Source organism: Lygodium microphyllum, chromosome 17, assembly GCF_053477565.2.
Source record: "Lygodium microphyllum isolate KBCC chromosome 17, Lygodium_microphyllum_v1.1.10, whole genome shotgun sequence".
NCBI lineage: Eukaryota > Viridiplantae > Streptophyta > Polypodiopsida > Schizaeales > Lygodiaceae > Lygodium > Lygodium microphyllum.
The window spans coordinates 79,220,500-79,238,724 of NC_141151.1; the positions used below are offsets into that span (position 1 = coordinate 79,220,500).

An 18,225-nucleotide genomic window follows, 5' to 3' on the forward strand; every position below is an offset into this window, starting at 1 on the left:
GTATGGTAAAGTGTGCATTTCAGTTTTATGAATTTGTTAATTGTTGTAAATAGTGCTTAATCATGTTATTTACCACCCTATCCGAGGAGGAAGGCTGGTTACAGGCACCCTCCCTCCGGGCGTCACCCTAGACAGTCTCTTACCTATTTATAGGCTGCCTTTGTCACTCATTCTTTACGGCTTTTTTATTTAGTCAGTCACCTCTTCTCTCCAGGCTCTCCATTGCCCTCATACGCCTTCAGGAGGACATTGTGGTTCGTGGTTCATAGTTGTCTTTGTCATCTTTCTTGTGCTACGGCATCCTTGTTTTCTTGAATCACATTCACTCGATGATTCAGATATTCATCATTCCATTTATCAGAGTTTCTTCTCTCTTCTCTTCTCTTCTTAGTGTTTGTCGAGTTCACTCTGTGTTTCTCCCCGCAAACCCTACTATCTCGCTTGGTATGTCGTCTTTTGACAAGGAGTTGGTTTTGTGTCTAGGGAAGTAGAAGTTGATTGGTGTAAATTGGGTCCATAAGATAATTTGATTGGTTGATGATACGTGGTGTAGAGAGCAAGCTTGGACTATTAAAACTAGCCTTTCTTCTCAGATAGGGTGGTAAATAACTTGATTTAACACTAATTACAGAAAGTATAAATTCACATAAACTAAAAATGCCAATGCTACCATTTAATCTTGGATATTGAATAGCATGATGGCTCTAAATTTAGTGTTGGCTGGTTGGCCACTTGAGTCCTCTTGAATTACATCGATTTTAGCTTTGAAAATTGAAGTGTAAAGCTTTCAAATTTGGCACACTTCTTGAGGTGACTGCCAAATTCTAATTTTTGCTGTAAATTAGGATTTATAGCAAAGATTCACCAAAAACTCCACCTCTAATGGCGGGATTGCTAAAAAACTTAGAGCAAAGTTGGAAAATGATTGGAAAAAGAGAGAGAGTGATATAGAGAGAGAAAATTCAGAGATTTGTTGCGAGAATATAGTGAAACTGAGTTGTTGATCTGGTTTTCCAGCCCCAAATAAATTCAACAATAGCAAAGGGAGCATTAGAGGCTATAATCATTAATTAATGCCAATTCCCTAGTGTCACCACTAACACTAATGCCTAATTAAATGTTCTAGGCTAAGTTTTAACACCTAGCACCACCTAGTATCTATTAGGCATAACTCATTACAACTTTTATCTTTGGCACCAACTGATATCTTGGGGTCTTGGATCCCAAATTGTGAAATAATTGACATGCATCTCACATGTGTAAGTTACATTTGTACCTTCTTGAATGGAATATTAAAGGAGTAGATTTATGTTGATTAGTCTTATGGTTTTCATATGCTAGGAAAGGAGGATCGTATTTACAAATTGCAAAAGGTCCTTTATGGCTTGAGGCAAGCTCTTAGGGCTTGGTACCAACAGATTGATCTTAGTTCTTCCTATAGAGTGGCTTCCATTGTTTAGATCATGACTTCAATCTTTATTATAAGGTTGAGGGTGATAGGTGTGCTTTGGTCATCTTGTATGTGGACGACTTGATTATCACAGGGAGTGACTCACTAGAGGTGGATTGAACTCCAGAGATTTTGTGACATCGAGTTCAACATGACAGACCTTGGTATTCTTCACTTCTTCCTTGGTCTTGAGATCTATTAGTTAACACAAGGCTTTTTTATTTTCCAATACAAGTATATCTTTGAACTTTTTCTGGAGTTTGGTATGGCTAGATGTAAGCCATTTCATGCCCCATGGACCCTGAGTCAAGGTTGCTGACTACTAGAGATCCCCTACTAGATGCTACTTGATATATGTGCCTTGTTGGCTCCTTGATCTAACTTATTTATACCAGTTGGGAGATTTTCTTGTGGTGGCATTACTGTAATCTTTCATGAAGATATCTACTTGGGTTTACTGAAGAGCTGTTTTGCTCATATCGCACTATTTATAGGGGACTCCATCCTACGGGATCATGTATGGAGAGGAGGCCACTCTTGTTGGATGGAGCGACTCTCAACATGCAGCGGATCTCTTTACGAAGCCATTGTCTTAGGCTTATATGCTTTATCACATGAGGTCTTTGGGTTTTCAAACACTCCCAAAAGTTGAGAGATGTTAGTTTGTATTTTATCAGTCAATCATAATGTATTTAATTTTGTTGCGTTAGAAGATTGCTGTAATAGATTGCACAATACGAGAAAAGAGAAAACAAAAGAACACTATAAAGGGAGAACTCAAAGATATGCTCGAAAAATGGAATCCATATACCAAACACGAGACATTCGTATATAACAATGAGTCATTGGGTCGGTTGGCATTGGCACCGCCTCCCTTTCTCCAATAAGGCTTGCATTGGAATTTGAAAGTGATGAAGGATCTATCAATGCCTTGCAATAGCATACATGATCATCTTATAAAAAAATGCCTTTGAGCATACGTGACCATGGATTCCTTGCCCTTGGTTAGACTACCAAAGTGTCCCTGCACTTGAGCTCAAACTAGGAGCGAATCCCACTCTTTGTCAAGTAACAACCCAACTTGAACCTAGATGTTAATCCCAACTCCAGGATTTGGAAACATGTGAGACTTCAGTTGATGCGTTAGAGAAGTCTCTCTTTGGATCATGTGTATCTCTATACCTATTATAGATGAGGCTTACATGTTCCATCTCACCACCCTCTTATACTCTCTCTTTGGCGTCGGAGAGTGAGGAATGACTGCATCACCTGTACTATAAAGCAGCAAAAGGAGGGGTTGGCAAGCCCTTCCATCGATCTAAAGAGGATGACCCCTTCCATGACTTGGTCTTCGCCTTGATCGGAGGATTTGAGTCGGAGTTGAAGGAGGAGGATGACTTGACGGAGGAGTCCTTATCCAACTTCTTCTTCTTCTCCGTCTTCTTTCTCGAAGCCACTAACTCCTTACAATCCTTGTGTAAATGTGCCTTCTTACCATAGTAATAGCACTGAGCCTTCAAGAAGTTTTTCGTGTCACCTCTCTCTAAATTTGCAAATGTAAATATTCCTTCTTACCATAGTTAAAGCATTGAGCCTTAGACTTTTTCTTCATGTTGCTCCTCTTTGAAGCTGCAAATGCCTCATTGGAGCCACCATTTTGAGATGGAAGCCTCCCTTGTAACCGAAAGATGCCTTGTGATCAAGTAGCATCAAGGACATATGGATAAAGTTCAATAGTGTCGATGATGCTTGAGCCTGCAAAGCACTGGGTGCTTTATCAAACTCTGGAGGGAGCTTGTGGAGAGCAATTTCCACAAGATGAGCCTTTGGAAGGGCATAGTGCTTGTGACGAAGCTGATTTTATATTTAGATAAAAGGAAGGAAGAATGACTATCCTTAGGCTCAAACTTCATCTGTTGGAGTTGTCCATAGAGGGTAACTACATGCATGGTCGAGGAAGCCTTGTACAACATCTGAAGTTTCTTCCATACTGTTGAAGCAGACTTGCAAGAGGTGACCGTCGATAGAACCTCTTTAGAAATACATTGGAGAAGAGTAGAATATGCATGGATATCATTAGAATTCTAGATAAGCAGAGCTTCCTCATGGTTGTCTTAGTTCCAATTATATGGAAGAGCAATGGGAGGTTGAGGACACTCAATATCTCTAGAAACCACATACCACAATTGCTTTTGCAGAAACCAAGCTTTCATGACAGCACTCCATGTTAAGTAATGAGGGTTGTGAAGGTTGTCACTAGTAGAATAGTAGGGAGGATTCATTTGGAGAGGATAGGAAAGAAAGATAAATAATAGAGAGAGAGTACGGCCAAACATAGCATAGATTGCATTGTCAGGAGTTCACACATGTTGTCAAGGAAAGATGATCACAAAACGTTTGCAAAATCTAGGAGAATCAAAATGATTACAATCAATAAATATAGATAGAGGTTGGAAACAATGTTGCCTAGCCTACAAGAGCACAAAATGCTGAAAACGCAAATACAGATATAAAAATGCATGTAACAATGTCGAGCTAAAAATGCATTAGCCTGACTTAAACAATCCCAAAACATGCTTAATTAATGAAAAAAACCTCTTATTATAAAAAGAAACATGATTCTAGAGACTTACTGTGTTCCACATGCAAAACCCTAATTTGGGTGGCCCAAACTTTCTATAAATAGGCATGCAATCCCCTACATTGTCTCAATTTTATTTTTGTAGGTTTTAAGAGCTATATCTCTGCTGCCCACACCCTGTTCTCGGAGGACATCACGGTTAGAGCTTCCACCAGCCACCTGCTACCATCTAGTGCCTGATTCTAGCCTTCCATGCCTATTGACAACTATTGTCTACAGTTGATTGTTGTCGCTACTAGTTGATAGTTGTCGCCAGGATCTTCTCTCTCCTCTGAATGTTGCGTTTTGGACACTCGGAGGCTGTCTTTGTTGCGATTCGGAATCTGTTTGAAGTATAATACACTCTACAATTCATAACCATTGCTTTGATCCCAAAGGTAAGAGAGTTCGAGGTTCAATATTCATTGCATAATAGTGCGTTTGCTATATGAGCAGTGTATGTTTATTATTCATTCACTTTATTATTCATTGTGTTCATTGTTTTTGAGTTACCCTAATCCTAACCCTAACTATATTCTAAGTTTATCAGTCTGTGCTTTGTCGTACGATTGATTTTATGATTTTTACATTTACAGCATTTCTTTACATGGTATCAGAGCTAGGTACTCTCTAAGAAACCTTGGCTTTTGATTGAAAAGCTCATTCGTGAAAACATGAACAACAAAAGTGTCAGATGACTTTGAACACATTCACAACACTGCTCCAATCTCCACAGCCAAATATGGACAGAAACGATTAGGAGTGGGTCTCCAAGCTTGCTACTGCTCGATTTGATATGGGTGGAGAGCTATTTGACTATCATGGAGTCTACAAACTATATCAAATTTTTGCCGGTGAGTATAATCTTATCCTTATTCATAGGGCTCAGCAGAATGTTGAAGGTAAGCTTGAGTTTTCTCCTTTAGATTTGGTGCACAGAAATAATGATCTTGTAGGACCTTTGGAATCTCTACTACGGACAGGCCATTTGCAAGTGGAACTTGGCTCGGATTACATATCACTTTCATAGTACTTCTTTTTTTCAATGTGAGGTACGAACCCTATTATTTCAGATTGTATGCTAATTAATTTTGTATTTTCTGTTGGATCGGAAGATACTCATTGAGAAGGGACTCTTCAAAACAAGCTTTGTTTTGTGAGTAATGAGGAAGACATGTATTTCTTTATGAACTTAAAACTAGGTAAGAAGCTAAAAGAAAAACTTGTAAGTATTCCTATCCTTCCTTTTTCTTCAAATGATTTTATTTCTCATGGTCAATATGGAGTAGGTGCATCATTATTCGGTGCATTTAATGGACAAAAGGAACCTATGATGTTTCCTATGACAACATTTATCACAAATCCATTTGGGTTCCCACCCATCCCTCCTCCATCTTCCATTGCAGACTTCTTTTAGCCTCCATTAAGTGCACCCATGTTTCCACAGCACACCACACCGAGGGGTCCTCCATTAGGTATAGTCTTTCAGACTTCTTTTTTCTCTTATTCGGGTGGTGTCTCTGTGATGGGGACTTATTCTTCCACACACATATACACATTTGAGTTTTTTTTCCCTCCAAGGCATTTTTCAAGTGTGGATCGTTTGGTATCATAGTTTGTCTCTATGGCATTACCTAGTGGACCATCCGATCATTTTGAAATGCCCTAGCCGACATTTGGACAAGGTTATTGTGTCCCAATGCCTCCATCTGCACTTATGGTATCGTATTATCTATGTTCGTTTCGATACCTCCGTAGCAATTGACACTCATTAGACATTAGCAGCCTATTTCTGTCTAACTATCTTTATCCCCTTCTACTTTTTATCCATCACCACTACCATCTTATCTTCCATCTTATCCCATTTATCCATCTTCATAGACACCTTATGATTCTAGTGTCTCATTCGCCAAGCTTGCATTTAATAACAAGACTCATTTCAGCGGATCAAACTACACTACTCGAGTTAAATTTGATGAGGCATATCTTAGACTCTCAGGACCTATGGGATTTAGTACAGGAGTTGAACCCTAACTTGATCCCGCCCTTGTTCCATACGAGGTTGTTTACTCATGGAAGGCTCGTATTGCCTCTGTTGTTGTTGAGCTTATGTAGGGCTTATTTCTTATGTTTTACTCTCAGTTTCAACATTTTGACTTAGCATCCGAGCGTTGGGCATACTTGACTGACCGCTAATATTTTCATTTTGTGCAGTAGGTGATTTCACAGCCTTAAATGGCCACATTTTATGAGTTTGAGTGTCAGCTATTGCATTACGCATGGTTGTTTAATCAATTTCATAACACGTCCTCAATAGAGGGGGCTCTTGTTGCATCTTCTCAAAGGGGGCAATAAGGCAAGGACACATAAATCTCATATCAAAATCAAAATTAAAATAGGGCTAGTGAATCCCAAGGAACCAATCAATCAACACTTAAACTTGGATGGCAAAATGTACCTAAAAAGAATAGGTATTGTCAACATTGCCAAAAGACTGGTCATTATGATGACAAATGTTGCTCTAAGGCAAGAGACACACAACCCAAATCCAAGAATCAGATCCCTATATCCCAATTGGGTAATCCCCAACAAGGGTAGCAAGGTGGCAGCAACCCTCTATAGGGGCAGTGGAGAGGCCAGACCCACACTGCCACTGGTCTGTCATCATAGTCAACGAACTACTTAACTCCAGAGGGTTTGTTTGATTGGTCTGTAGAGACCCACATATTCTTCTTAGAGATATCGGATGCGAGACTCGTTCACACATGCGAGTTGTCTCCTCATGAGGTGCCTACAGAGACCTACTCGTCATAACCAAGCACGTCAGTATTTGTTTAGCTTGTGGACAGTGGAGCTATCTGTCATAGGACTCTTGGAGCTGACAATTTTATTTCTTGAGCCCCTACATCGGATGCGAGTCTCGTTTACATTTGCGAGTTGCCTCTTGATGAGATGCTTGTAGAGATCTACTCGCTATAGCTGAGCACGTCAGTATCTGTTTGACTTGCGGACAATGGAGCTACATATCATATGACTCCTAGAGCCGACATTTTTATTTCTTGAGCCCTTGCGGCTGAGAGTGTCTGCGTAGGAAATAACTTCTCAGTCATGATTCAGGCCTAGAGTTGTGTTATTTTTCCCATTGATTTGAATCTAGATCTTGCTTTGCTGGATGAAGTCTATCATGTTTTCCAGCTTGGGGTGAACTTGTTGTCCGTTTAGCAGTTTTGCCAGTTGGAGTGAGTAGTTTCTTATAGCTATCACAGTTAAGGTTCTAGACTCTCAAATTGATTCAGTGATTGCTTATGGCAAGGCACAACCTAATGGCCTTTATCACATGACCCACTTTCTTACTGAGCCGATTGCCGATGATTTGGAGTTTCATCACTTCCAAGCTTTAGCCACTATATGGGAGTCTACAAACTCTGGGCATCTTTGACATTTTCACTTAGGATATCTTGGCTATGACTCTCTATGAGCTGTCGCGTTAGGGGATAGTTGAGGGTCTTTTTTGTCTAAAACTATCTCGTGAGGTTTGTAAAGCATGTTAGCTAGGTAAGCAGAATCGTACATCCTTTTCTTAGCAATCTATCTCGTGCTGTGAAATTCCTTAGGCTCATTCATGTAGATCTTTGTGGTTCCATATGCACTACTGCCTTAAATGACGCAGTATATTTCTTTTTGATAGTGGATGATGTCTCTAGATACATGTGGGTATACTTTCTCAAGCATAAGTTTGATGCTTTCACTTATTTCAGTGCTCGGGTGTTGTTGGTTCATAACTAGATTGATCATTGATAGGTACTACGAGAAGTAATTTTGGTGGCGAGTTTACCTTCCACGAGTTTTCAAGTTTTTACAGGAGCAAAGCATTGTACCCTATCTCATCTCTACCAACTTTCTTGCATAGAATGGAGTCGTGGAGCATAGAAATTGGATTGTTCTAAATATGACACGTCTCTGTTGTTCGTAGCAGAGCTCATTGAGTGCCTTTTGGATTGAGGCTATTAATACTTTAGTATACATCATCAATCAATGCTCGATAATGACATTTCCTAAAAAGATTTCGTACGAGACATTCTTTGACTCTTGGCATATTATTTCTCACTTTAGAGTTTTTGGTAGCTGTGCTTATATGCACACTCTTAATGACAAGATAGAAAAGCTCACCTCTTGAGTGGATCTCGTGATTTTTGTGGGCCATTCTCTAGATTTCAATGTCCATCTACGCAAGGATACCTCGGGTCCGCCTTTTGATGCTCATATCTATCGTTCGGTTGTAGATAAATTACTTTAGTTGATTCACTAGGCGAGATCTTGCATTCTCAGTTAGTTTGCTTAGCCAATATTTTAACGCACCTAGAATGTCTCATTGGATTGCTTGTCTTCGTGTGTTAAGATATTTAAGGTGTATCTATAATTTTGGACTAACTTATGGTTATGGTTTATGCTTGCAGGGATATATTGATTTTGATTGGATAGGAGACCTTTACACCCAATGTTCTCATAGCGGCTACCTTTACACCTTGACACGGTACTCATCTCTTGGGCTAGTTGTAAGCAAGAGGCGGTGGTGGCTTCCATGGTCGAGACAGAGTATCGAGCTCTCTTCGATGATACTATGGGGGCTATCTATTTGATGAACTTGTCGGCTGTATTTAAGTTCCCTTGCGAGTTGTCTATTGTTGTCTATTGCAACAATCAAAGTGCCATTGCTCTCGTAGGCAATCCTATAATCTCCCCTCGGACACAGCATGTGGCGGTTCACTACCACTTCACCATAGGGCAGGTTGAGCTAGATACCATTTACCTAGAGTTTATGCCATTAAGTGACAATTTTGCAGATATTTTGATCAATATGGTCAACCGTCCAGTTCTACAATATCTTCTAGTGCGGATTGGTTGGAATACACTCTCCTCTATTTCTTCAGATTGACGAGAAGAGGATGCTTTCCTCTTACTTTTTCTTCTAGTTTGAGAGCGGGTGGTTTTTTTCTCTTGATAATGAGAGTGATGATGTTAATAATTTTTTTCTTTGAGTATATGGATATTTGTAACTTCATCCGTACTATTAGGATGACATGATTGTAAAAGGGTGCTTGGGCAAGTGAACAATTCTCGTGCAAGAGTATTGTCTAAGTAGTACCGTTGCATTGCATATTGCATGGGCATGAATATTTACATTTCCCTTTGTATTATCCCATGTATTGGTATTTTGTCCCTTTTCGGTTACCCTCGTGGTCGACTTTGGATCCACTATAATCGTGGCATTGCACATGGTAGTCTTCGAAGGCACTCTTTTTCTATGCTTGCATGTTGCTTTGCTTGTCTTGCTTGCTTATTTGTCTTTTCTTTCTCTCTACATATCCTCCATATGATTCACACACACACACACACACACACACACACACACACACATACACTCACTCTCACTCTCACTCACTCACTCTTTCTCTCTCAAGAATCCCTAGGTACTTTATCCAAGTAGTGTGTGGGATTAAACAGTCCCAAAACATGCTTAATTAATGAACAAAACCTCTTATTTTAAAAGGAAACGTGATCCTAGAGAGTTATTGTATCCCACATGTAAAATCCTAATTTGGATGTCCCAAACTTTCTATAAATAGACATGTAGCCAACTATTCTTTCTCTATTTCGTTTTTGTAGGTTTCAAGAGCCATATCTTTGTTGTCCACATCTCGTTCTTGGAGGATATCGTAGTTAGAGCTTCCACTAACCACTTGCTACTATTTGGCGCCTGATTCCAGCCTTTCATACCTGCTTGCTACTGTCGCAAGGTCCCAGGAGTTGCCGCCTACGGTTTGTTGCTGTTGCCTACAATTGGTTGCTGTCGCCACTAGTTGACAACTATTGCTAGGATCTTCTCTCTAAATGTTGCGTTTTGGTTTTTTAGTTGTCGCCTTGACATTCTCTCACCATTGTCTGCTCAGTTTGCACCTAACAACTGGTGTGTAGATTTTTTCTATCCTTATGTATGTGCGTTTTTAGTCTTTTTTTCTATTGCACTATCGTCTACGTTAGATCCAGCCTTCCTTGGTTGCTTTTGCTAGTACTTGACAGTTCGAGGCTGCCTTTGCTACGATTCGGGATTTGTTTGAAGTACGACACACTCTACAGCTCATAACCTTAGCCTTGATCCTAGAGATACGAGAGTTCGAGGTTCAATATTCACTACATAGTGTGTTTGTTGCATGAGCATCGTATATTCATTATTCATTAACTTTATTATTCATTGTGTTCATTGCCTCTGAGTTATCCTAACTCTAATTCTAACTGTGTTCTGAGTTCATCAGTCTATGCTTTGTCATACGATTGGTTTCATGCTTTTTACGTTTAGAGCATTTCTTCATAGCACGAGCATTAAATGCAATTGTGTAGCATTAAAATATTGCAAAAACTCAAAATGCAAAGTGCAGCATGAAAACACAAAAGATTGGAGGCTGAAAATAGGTAGAAAATACCAAGAACTTGGTTGCCTAGGTTGCAACAAATAGATGAAGGCATATCAATATAAAAAAATTGTGAGGGCAAACTATCCACAGAATAAAACAATACCCAAAGCCCGAACGTGGATGTTTGGTGCCATGTCTGCACAACACAAGGGACAAGAGAAAATAGAAGAAAACAAAACAACACTGCAAAGGGAGAACTCAAATATTTGTTTGGGAAATGGAATCCATATATTAAACACGAGACAATGGCGTATAACATTGAGTCACTGGCTACTTGGGCACTAGCACTAGCTCCCTCTCTCTAGCAAGACTAGAATTTGCAAGTGATGAAAGATTTGATTGAGGAGAAGGGAGCCGTATAAGTAGGCAATAAATAATGCCATCAATGTATCAGGTTGGCCAGCAACAAATGCTGGTTGGCCAACAACTTGTATTGGAATTTGCAAGTGATGAAAGATTTGATTGAGGAAGAGGGAGCCGTATAAATAGGCAATAAATAATGCTATCAATGCATTAGGTCGGCCAATAACAAATGCTGGTTGGCCAGCCATAAATACCAAAATTACCATAATAAGGAAAAATTCAAAATACCTAAAATATCTATAATACCTAGTCTACTAAACCACATGTCTAGACTCACTCGTGAGCTCACTATATTGCTAACATGGTGTGGGCAAAATGTTACAAAACATGGGTGAGCAAGAAGATAAAATAAGCTACAGGGAAAGAAAGAAAAACAAGTGGAGAGGCATGATAACACTAAATAGATTCGATTGAATTTAGTTGAACCAAGTACATTCTTTTATAGCTTTTTCAGTTGATGAAAAATAAGTGGAAGATGATGGAGTGCAGTCTTCCACATAAGACCATAATGCCTCATCAAGGCGTCCATTGAAGGAGTGGCCTGAAAAGACACTAGATGATCCTGAGATGGAGCTTGAGCCATTGTGAGTTAGATTTGTGTCACTTGTGTAAACCAAGCTTTCATGATAGCTGCAGGATACTCTTTGGAAGAGCATTGGCTCTAATACCATGTGAAGATATGCCAAGGTTTTCATAGAGAAAACACTCAAGAGTGTACGAACATGACTAAAACATAGTGAAGTCAAACAAGGATGCAATAGGAAAGATCAAGAAAGTAATGATTGGATGAATGCCAAATGAATGAATGAATGAAGAGAATGTGATATAGATGTAGGGAGCTCAAGGAGCAGAGATTGTCCAACAGTCATGGTCTCTTGTGGGAGCAGACTGAGGGTGAGTGTCATCCTCCAAGAACAGATCCTGAGTCCAGCAGAACCACTGATGGAGTGAGAATTAATTCCGGAGAATTGACGATAGCAAGACAGTAGGCTGGATGTCCAAATGCAGCAGTCTTTGGTGCTGGAACTGTCAAATGCATTAGTGTACAGCCTGTGATAGTCCCGAATGTAGTGTGGAGCAACTGGCAGCCAAAAATGCAGCCACTTGAGAAGAGTTGAGAGTGGGCAATTGCTATAGATGATGATGTCGATGCTGGACAGCAGCTTGGGACCAAAAACACAGGCTTTACGGTGGGGTGATGGCAGACAACAACAGCTCAATAATGACGAACGATGCTGATAATCACTGATGAAAAGGCAGCAGCTGGAGGTCCACCAGAGGCAGGCAGTAGCAGTTGAATGAAAGGGGGAGATGGCTGAGAACTAAAATGCAGGGTGCAGATGGTCCTATTGGAGCAGGGCAGCAGCAACAGGCAGTTGGTGGCAGCAGTGGTTGACTCAGTGGCACCATTGGCAGCTGGGCGGCAGCTCTGACTGGCTGGCTAGAACCTCCACAGGCTAGTGGCAGCACTTGCACTGATGATGAAGGTAATGATGGTGACAAGGCACTGAATGTGGGAGGGATTAAGACAGACTGATCAGGTAGCTTAACAAGTTGCCTCCTGAAAGTCCACATGATGACAATCTTGGGAGTTCACTTCTAATTGTCAAAGTTTGCAAGAGGAGTTTGGAACTCGTTGATCTATGAAATGTGGATGTCTTATTGGATCAGGATCTAAAATATGTCATTTCATGTGAAGCTCAGCCTCTGACCTACGTACTTGTGAGGGGGTTGAGAGCAATCTTTAGTATTCTAAACTCATTTTTATTTATTATACATGCCTTGGTTCTTGCCTCTGGTAAGTGCAAAGCCTCTAGTGGTACCTAAGTGTGCCATCTCTATTGATATAGCTTGTGCTGAAGACCAGTTTTTGAGGAGAGTGAACACTTATTAAGGGGTGCCCATGCTATGGTTTGTGGGATCAGGGCAAATTTTTTTGGGTCTTCGTGTGTCTATGATGGCCCTCTTTTAACCATATCTCAGCTTCTCCCTTTTAGAGGGAATTGACCAAGTGACAGCTCATGCCTAGTACTGCTCGATCTCATGAGACTCGTGCCATTGTCTCAATCAAAACTCGTGTTTTGTATGTTGCTTGTGGTTGCAGCGATATATCTTTCTTGTATTGCAAACATCCATTGCACAATTTGCTAATATCTTTCTTTCTCCTGCTTCATCATAGCTCTCTACAGAGGTCATCAGATGTAGAAGTTGGTGCTTATTGAGGATGAGTTTTAAGGAAGGTAGTTGTTAATCTATGAATAAATTGGAAGTTGGTGGACCTTGATAAAGAGTGGAAAGATATGGAACCTCAGCCTCATGAAACAGCCTCCTGAGGCTATAGTTATCGAATGAATTCCTAGTTAGAGGAGTTGATCAAAGACGAATATCATATCTATTTCAATTGGCATCCTGAGGCTATAGTTATCGAATGAATTCCTAGTTAGAGGAGTTGATCAAAGACAAAGATCATATCTATTTCACTTGGCATCCTGGATAAGGCCTATAGTGTTTATTGATACTGTGAATTTGGATAGGAAGAGCCAGGTATTGCTTTGGTGCAGTGAAGATCTTTTGGATACAGAAGTGTGGAAACCTTAGGCCTTGAGCAATTTGCATTCATGATGGTCACATATCATATCATTCATCCATGTGTTCTGAGACTGAGTTTTTGTGGATTGATGGGGCTCAGCTTAGCAGGATTTGGACAGTGCAGTAGTTTTAGTTGATGGTGGTGGGGGAATGACAAGTGTTCTGTCCATTACAACAGGTGTTGACAAGCTTCTACAGGTTATTAAATGAATGTTAACAGATAGTGTCAATCTCGTGTATCTAATATGCAGAATGCAAAAAATACAGGCAAAAATGTGCATGCATGGGGGCATAGACACATTCTGAAATGTTCATTTTGTCTAGATAAACCCCTTTTCTGTTGTTGAGGTGTTTTTGTGGCTCCTTGCTTTGTGCTGAAAGGCAATTATTTTGCTTTTGGTAAGAAAGGTGGCAGTTGATGGTCCTAGTATTGACACCATTACATCTACTCAATTAATTGCTATAATTGGAACTATTGGCAATTGTTTTGCTTTTGGTAACAATGCTGGCAGTTGATGGCCATAGTATTGCCACCACCATATCAACTCAGTTTGATAATTGATATAACTGAAGCATTGCTAAACATAGGACACATTCTTGTGCTTTTTTGTCTGCTATATGTTTGACATTGGTCATAACCTTAGGTCAAGAAACTTTGTTTGATTTTTCTGCCTCTTTGCTTTTTCCCTCCAGTACCACTTTTTGATTTCTCATACATTGTGAGTGACATTCATATTTGCTGTAGGATGCAAATTAGTGGAAACAATGTGGAGGACAGCAAGCAGAACACACAACACACTGATTCACTGGCCTCCCAAAAGCGCACACGGGGTGGTGCATGGAAAGACAACTGGGTTGCTACACTTGTTCGTCTTCGTGGATCCATGAATGTTAGTGCTTTGCAGACACAAAAACTAGGGATTGATGTGTGGACAAAAGTGGCATCACAGATTGCTGAAATTCATCATGATTTTGATAAGGATACTGAAAGCTGTCGGAAAAAGTGGCAAAAAGTGTACAAAGCTTACAAAGAGGACAAATCTTATGGTAGGCAGTTAAGCTGCAAGTGGTTTGATTTAATGGACCAATACATGCATGATGGTCTGCGACAAAATTGTCATAGTCATGTTTCTACTACAGCTGAGCATGTGTATCTTGATGAGATTACTCACATGGGTTCTGCACCGGTTGTCCACATGGACTCCACTCAGGGTACACAAAAGAACTCTATGCACATCTGTAAGATTAATTGTGATGTTCAGCACATGAACTCTGAACAAGCTATGGAAGTTGCACAGTTCTCATGTTCTCCTCAATTTACAGTTACAGATACAGGCACTGATCAAGATGGCACTGCAGAGCATGCTGATGCAGAGGGGCATGCAAAGCGTGCACGCAGGGATCAGAAAGTTGAGGACTGCTTGTGTCAGATGGTTGAAACATGGAAAGAAACATTGGAAGTAATGAGAGAAACAGAAGCAAGGAGAATTGAGATTCTTCAATCATTGACTACAACTATGGCTGGACTTCTGGATGTAATGAAGAAATGACTGCACCTTGCAGCTCGAATTCATGTGCATGTGTTGGGTTATACTAGCACTATCGAATGTTACCCTCAGCCTTTCACCCATTACACCTTGCCCATTTACCCCTGGCACAATTGCCAAATTTTGCCTTGAAGGGAGAGTCTCCATTTCCCTTGTGATCTCAAGAGTTTTTGCAAGATATGATGCACACATACTCACCTGCAAACTTTTGGTAGTGATTGCAAATGCCTATTGGTTCCAGCTCCTTGATCTTGTTGGATGAGTTTGATGGCAAGGCCTTAGCTATGGCTGGGAACTTTGGATTGTATGATTAAGTCAGTTGTAGTGTCCAGGTTCAATTACCATGTTGCACACGTCAAGGGAAGGGATGAAATTAGCAGGCGCGATCTGTTTAGTCGCATGGGATGGACTTTTATGAGTCGTACAGGCTGATAGTGCAGCCCACCACAGAACTTGCATTCCCATTTATGCTGCTGTGCTGTTTTGTCTGGATTTTGTAACAAACTTATAGCAGCTCCTTGTAAGCCACACATTAATATAACTGTCATGAATTCTTGCCATTAAGCAACTTTCATGATACTTAAACATAACAATGTTATAAGAGCTCTTTCTATTCCACAGTTGCATTTCCATTATAAATTGTTTGGATAGAAAGTTCTTTGGGAAGTACGAGAAGAATTAAGGGAGAAAATATCACGTTTTCAAATAGACACTTCAAAAGCATCAAGAGGAGGCAAATCGACATGCTTATTGTATGGAGATGAGGCACTATCCCTTTGAAGTTGAGAGCGTGCAGGCTTAAGAGTAAGAACATTGCAAAACTGTATCCAAATCAACACATTACAATAGATTATAACTAAAATGATGTCATCAAGTCCTCCATGAGCATTCTATAAGTGCTTCTAAGGTTTGATCCCACATTTGAAAGGTAAGCTGGTAAAAATGGCAGTTTTGCACAGGGGAGCATGGGAATGATGGTGAGATGATGTATGGCAGAAGAATGCTATTGTTCTCTCAATTGTACAATGAATGAATGCTAAGTGATCTTTCATACACTTCTATGCCATTGTAGGATTTGAAAAATCGAAGTGAATGTTCTCTCCAACTGTAAGTCTCAAGGGTAGAGGAGCCAATATAGGTGATGGTCAGAATTAGCTCAAAGAGAATGAAGAAATGATATGATGTGATGGGAGTTTAAATTCTTCATTTTATTGCTGCCAAGTCTAAACTTTTAATAGCGCCTCACAAATTGAAAGCCCTAGGTTTCCATTGAAGTGCAATTCAATTCTTGGATTGAATCTATGTTCCCATTTAAGTGCAATTCAATTTTGGGATTTGTGTGCTTGTGTTGGAAAACAAAATTGTTGCGTTCTTTGTTGGTTTGATAGATGAAGAATGAGAACAGCCATAAAACAACTAGCTCAACACAATACTTTTTATTTTCATTACCAGAACAACTTTGATGACCCTTAAAATGGTCCGAATTTGGATTATCACTAGGGCACCAATTCCTCTTTATAAAAGTGGCAAAATATCTTATAAATTTTCATTGTTTGTCTTACCAAAACGAGGCTTGAGGATAAGGAGGCCATGAGCTCTTCCTTTTCAAACTCCACAAGTTGAGTAACTCAACATTTCCATCCTATTCTCCACCACATTGATTTCAAGTCCTCTAAGACAGAAGGGATATAAAATCTAGGAACAAATCTAAACAATTGCAAATAGAACATTGATGCCACTTGGAAGTCTATTTGATCTTGGATTTTTTTTCATGTAAGAACTTTTTTGAGATTTTATGGTATAATAGATGGGTGAGAGGAGTTGGTCTAACATAATATATTTGTTTTGAAAAATGATTCACAATTAAAGAAACTAAAATTGATGTGTTTTTACAGGTAGTACTTTACAAATCCGCATCTAGTTTTTCAATATTTGCATTGAAATTTGAAGGGGTCCAATTTCTCTCTCATGGGTCTCTAATATTTGAATTGCAATCCAAAACCACCCAAATTCTTCTTACTCTCTCATGGGTTTCTAACCATTAGCTATCAGATCATTATAACTATTTGACCATTAGCCGTCATATCATTACTTCTACTTTGAGTGCTTGTGTAATTTCACATAAAACTATGCGATCATCATGCTTTTTCACATATATAAGTTTTTTCTTTTTGCTATTTGAGCATGAGGCTATTATTTGTATTCTACCTCATGGTCTACCTTAGTGGAACACGGCGATGGTAGCTTTCACTTATGCTTTTATGTGCATTGATGATGCTACACATCAACCAACTAGGAAGCATGTACACTTCCATGATGTAAAGTTGAGTTTGGGGTGGCATATAGGACACCCTCATGGGGTTTTTAAGCCTGTACTTTCATACTTGGAGAGAGAGATATTTATGAGAAAACATTGCCATAAATATGATGAGATGGACAGAGTGCAGAGGGTGGATTAAGAATCACAATTTGGATTTGATAAGCTACATCTAGCCTTATACACCCCATGTAAAGAGGCCATGTTCTAATGTAAGAGTACACATGTACTTGATTCCATGGTGGGTGCATGGAGGGTGGATCCCTAATCATGTTCAAGAAATAATTTAAGCCCAAGCTTGCACACATGCTTATGTAAAGAGCCCATGATTTAATGCAATCTTGCAACAAAATTCACTTCCATTACTTGCCTACATTAATTTAATTTTTCTATTGCTTGCATACAATATAACCATGAATGTAATCCATGTTGAACTTGATTCCTCTTCTTGAACTCGAAAATTTATACTTTCTAGTATTACTTTGATACAAGTCCTAGTTTTATTTCTTCATGAAACTTTAGTCTCATTGCTAGTATCTTTCAAGAGGTCTAATGAAGTAAAGGCTCTATGCCAAAGTCCAATTGTGCAACTTTTATAGGATGAATTGAAGGCTTTATGCCAAAGTTTAATCATGCAAATTCTACACGATGAATTGAAGGTTTTAAGCCAAAATTTGACCATATGAGTGGATGTACCAAGTATTTTTGCTATTTTTAGAGATTCTTGGAGTTTTCACTAAGGGGAGAACAAGTTTTTCCTTGAAAAAGACTATTTAGAAATTAAGGTTGAAGTTTGAGGGATTAGACATTGTTTCACTTATGCTATTTGTAAGTAGTCCAAGTTGAAACATTGAGCCACTTGTAAA

General features: G+C 39.5%; 1 protein-coding gene across 1 annotated transcript; it reads left to right on the top strand.

The window, feature by feature from the left end:
• The first annotated feature begins 5,111 nt into the window (after positions 1-5,111).
• LOC148022077 (uncharacterized) lies at positions 5,112-15,640 on the top strand. Its single transcript, XM_087697692.1, has 2 exons — positions 5,112-5,122; positions 14,241-15,640. The coding sequence occupies exon 2, from the start codon at positions 14,242-14,244 to the stop codon at positions 15,043-15,045; it is 804 nt and encodes a 267-aa protein (XP_087553818.1). The 5' UTR covers positions 5,112-5,122; position 14,241; the 3' UTR covers positions 15,046-15,640.
• Positions 15,641-18,225: the final 2,585 nt, after the last annotated feature.

Excerpts from the sequence above, each read along its gene's own strand:
- LOC148022077 (XM_087697692.1), top strand. The coding sequence starts at position 14,242 with ATGCAAATTAGTGGAAACAATGTGGAGGACAGCAAGCAGAACACACAA.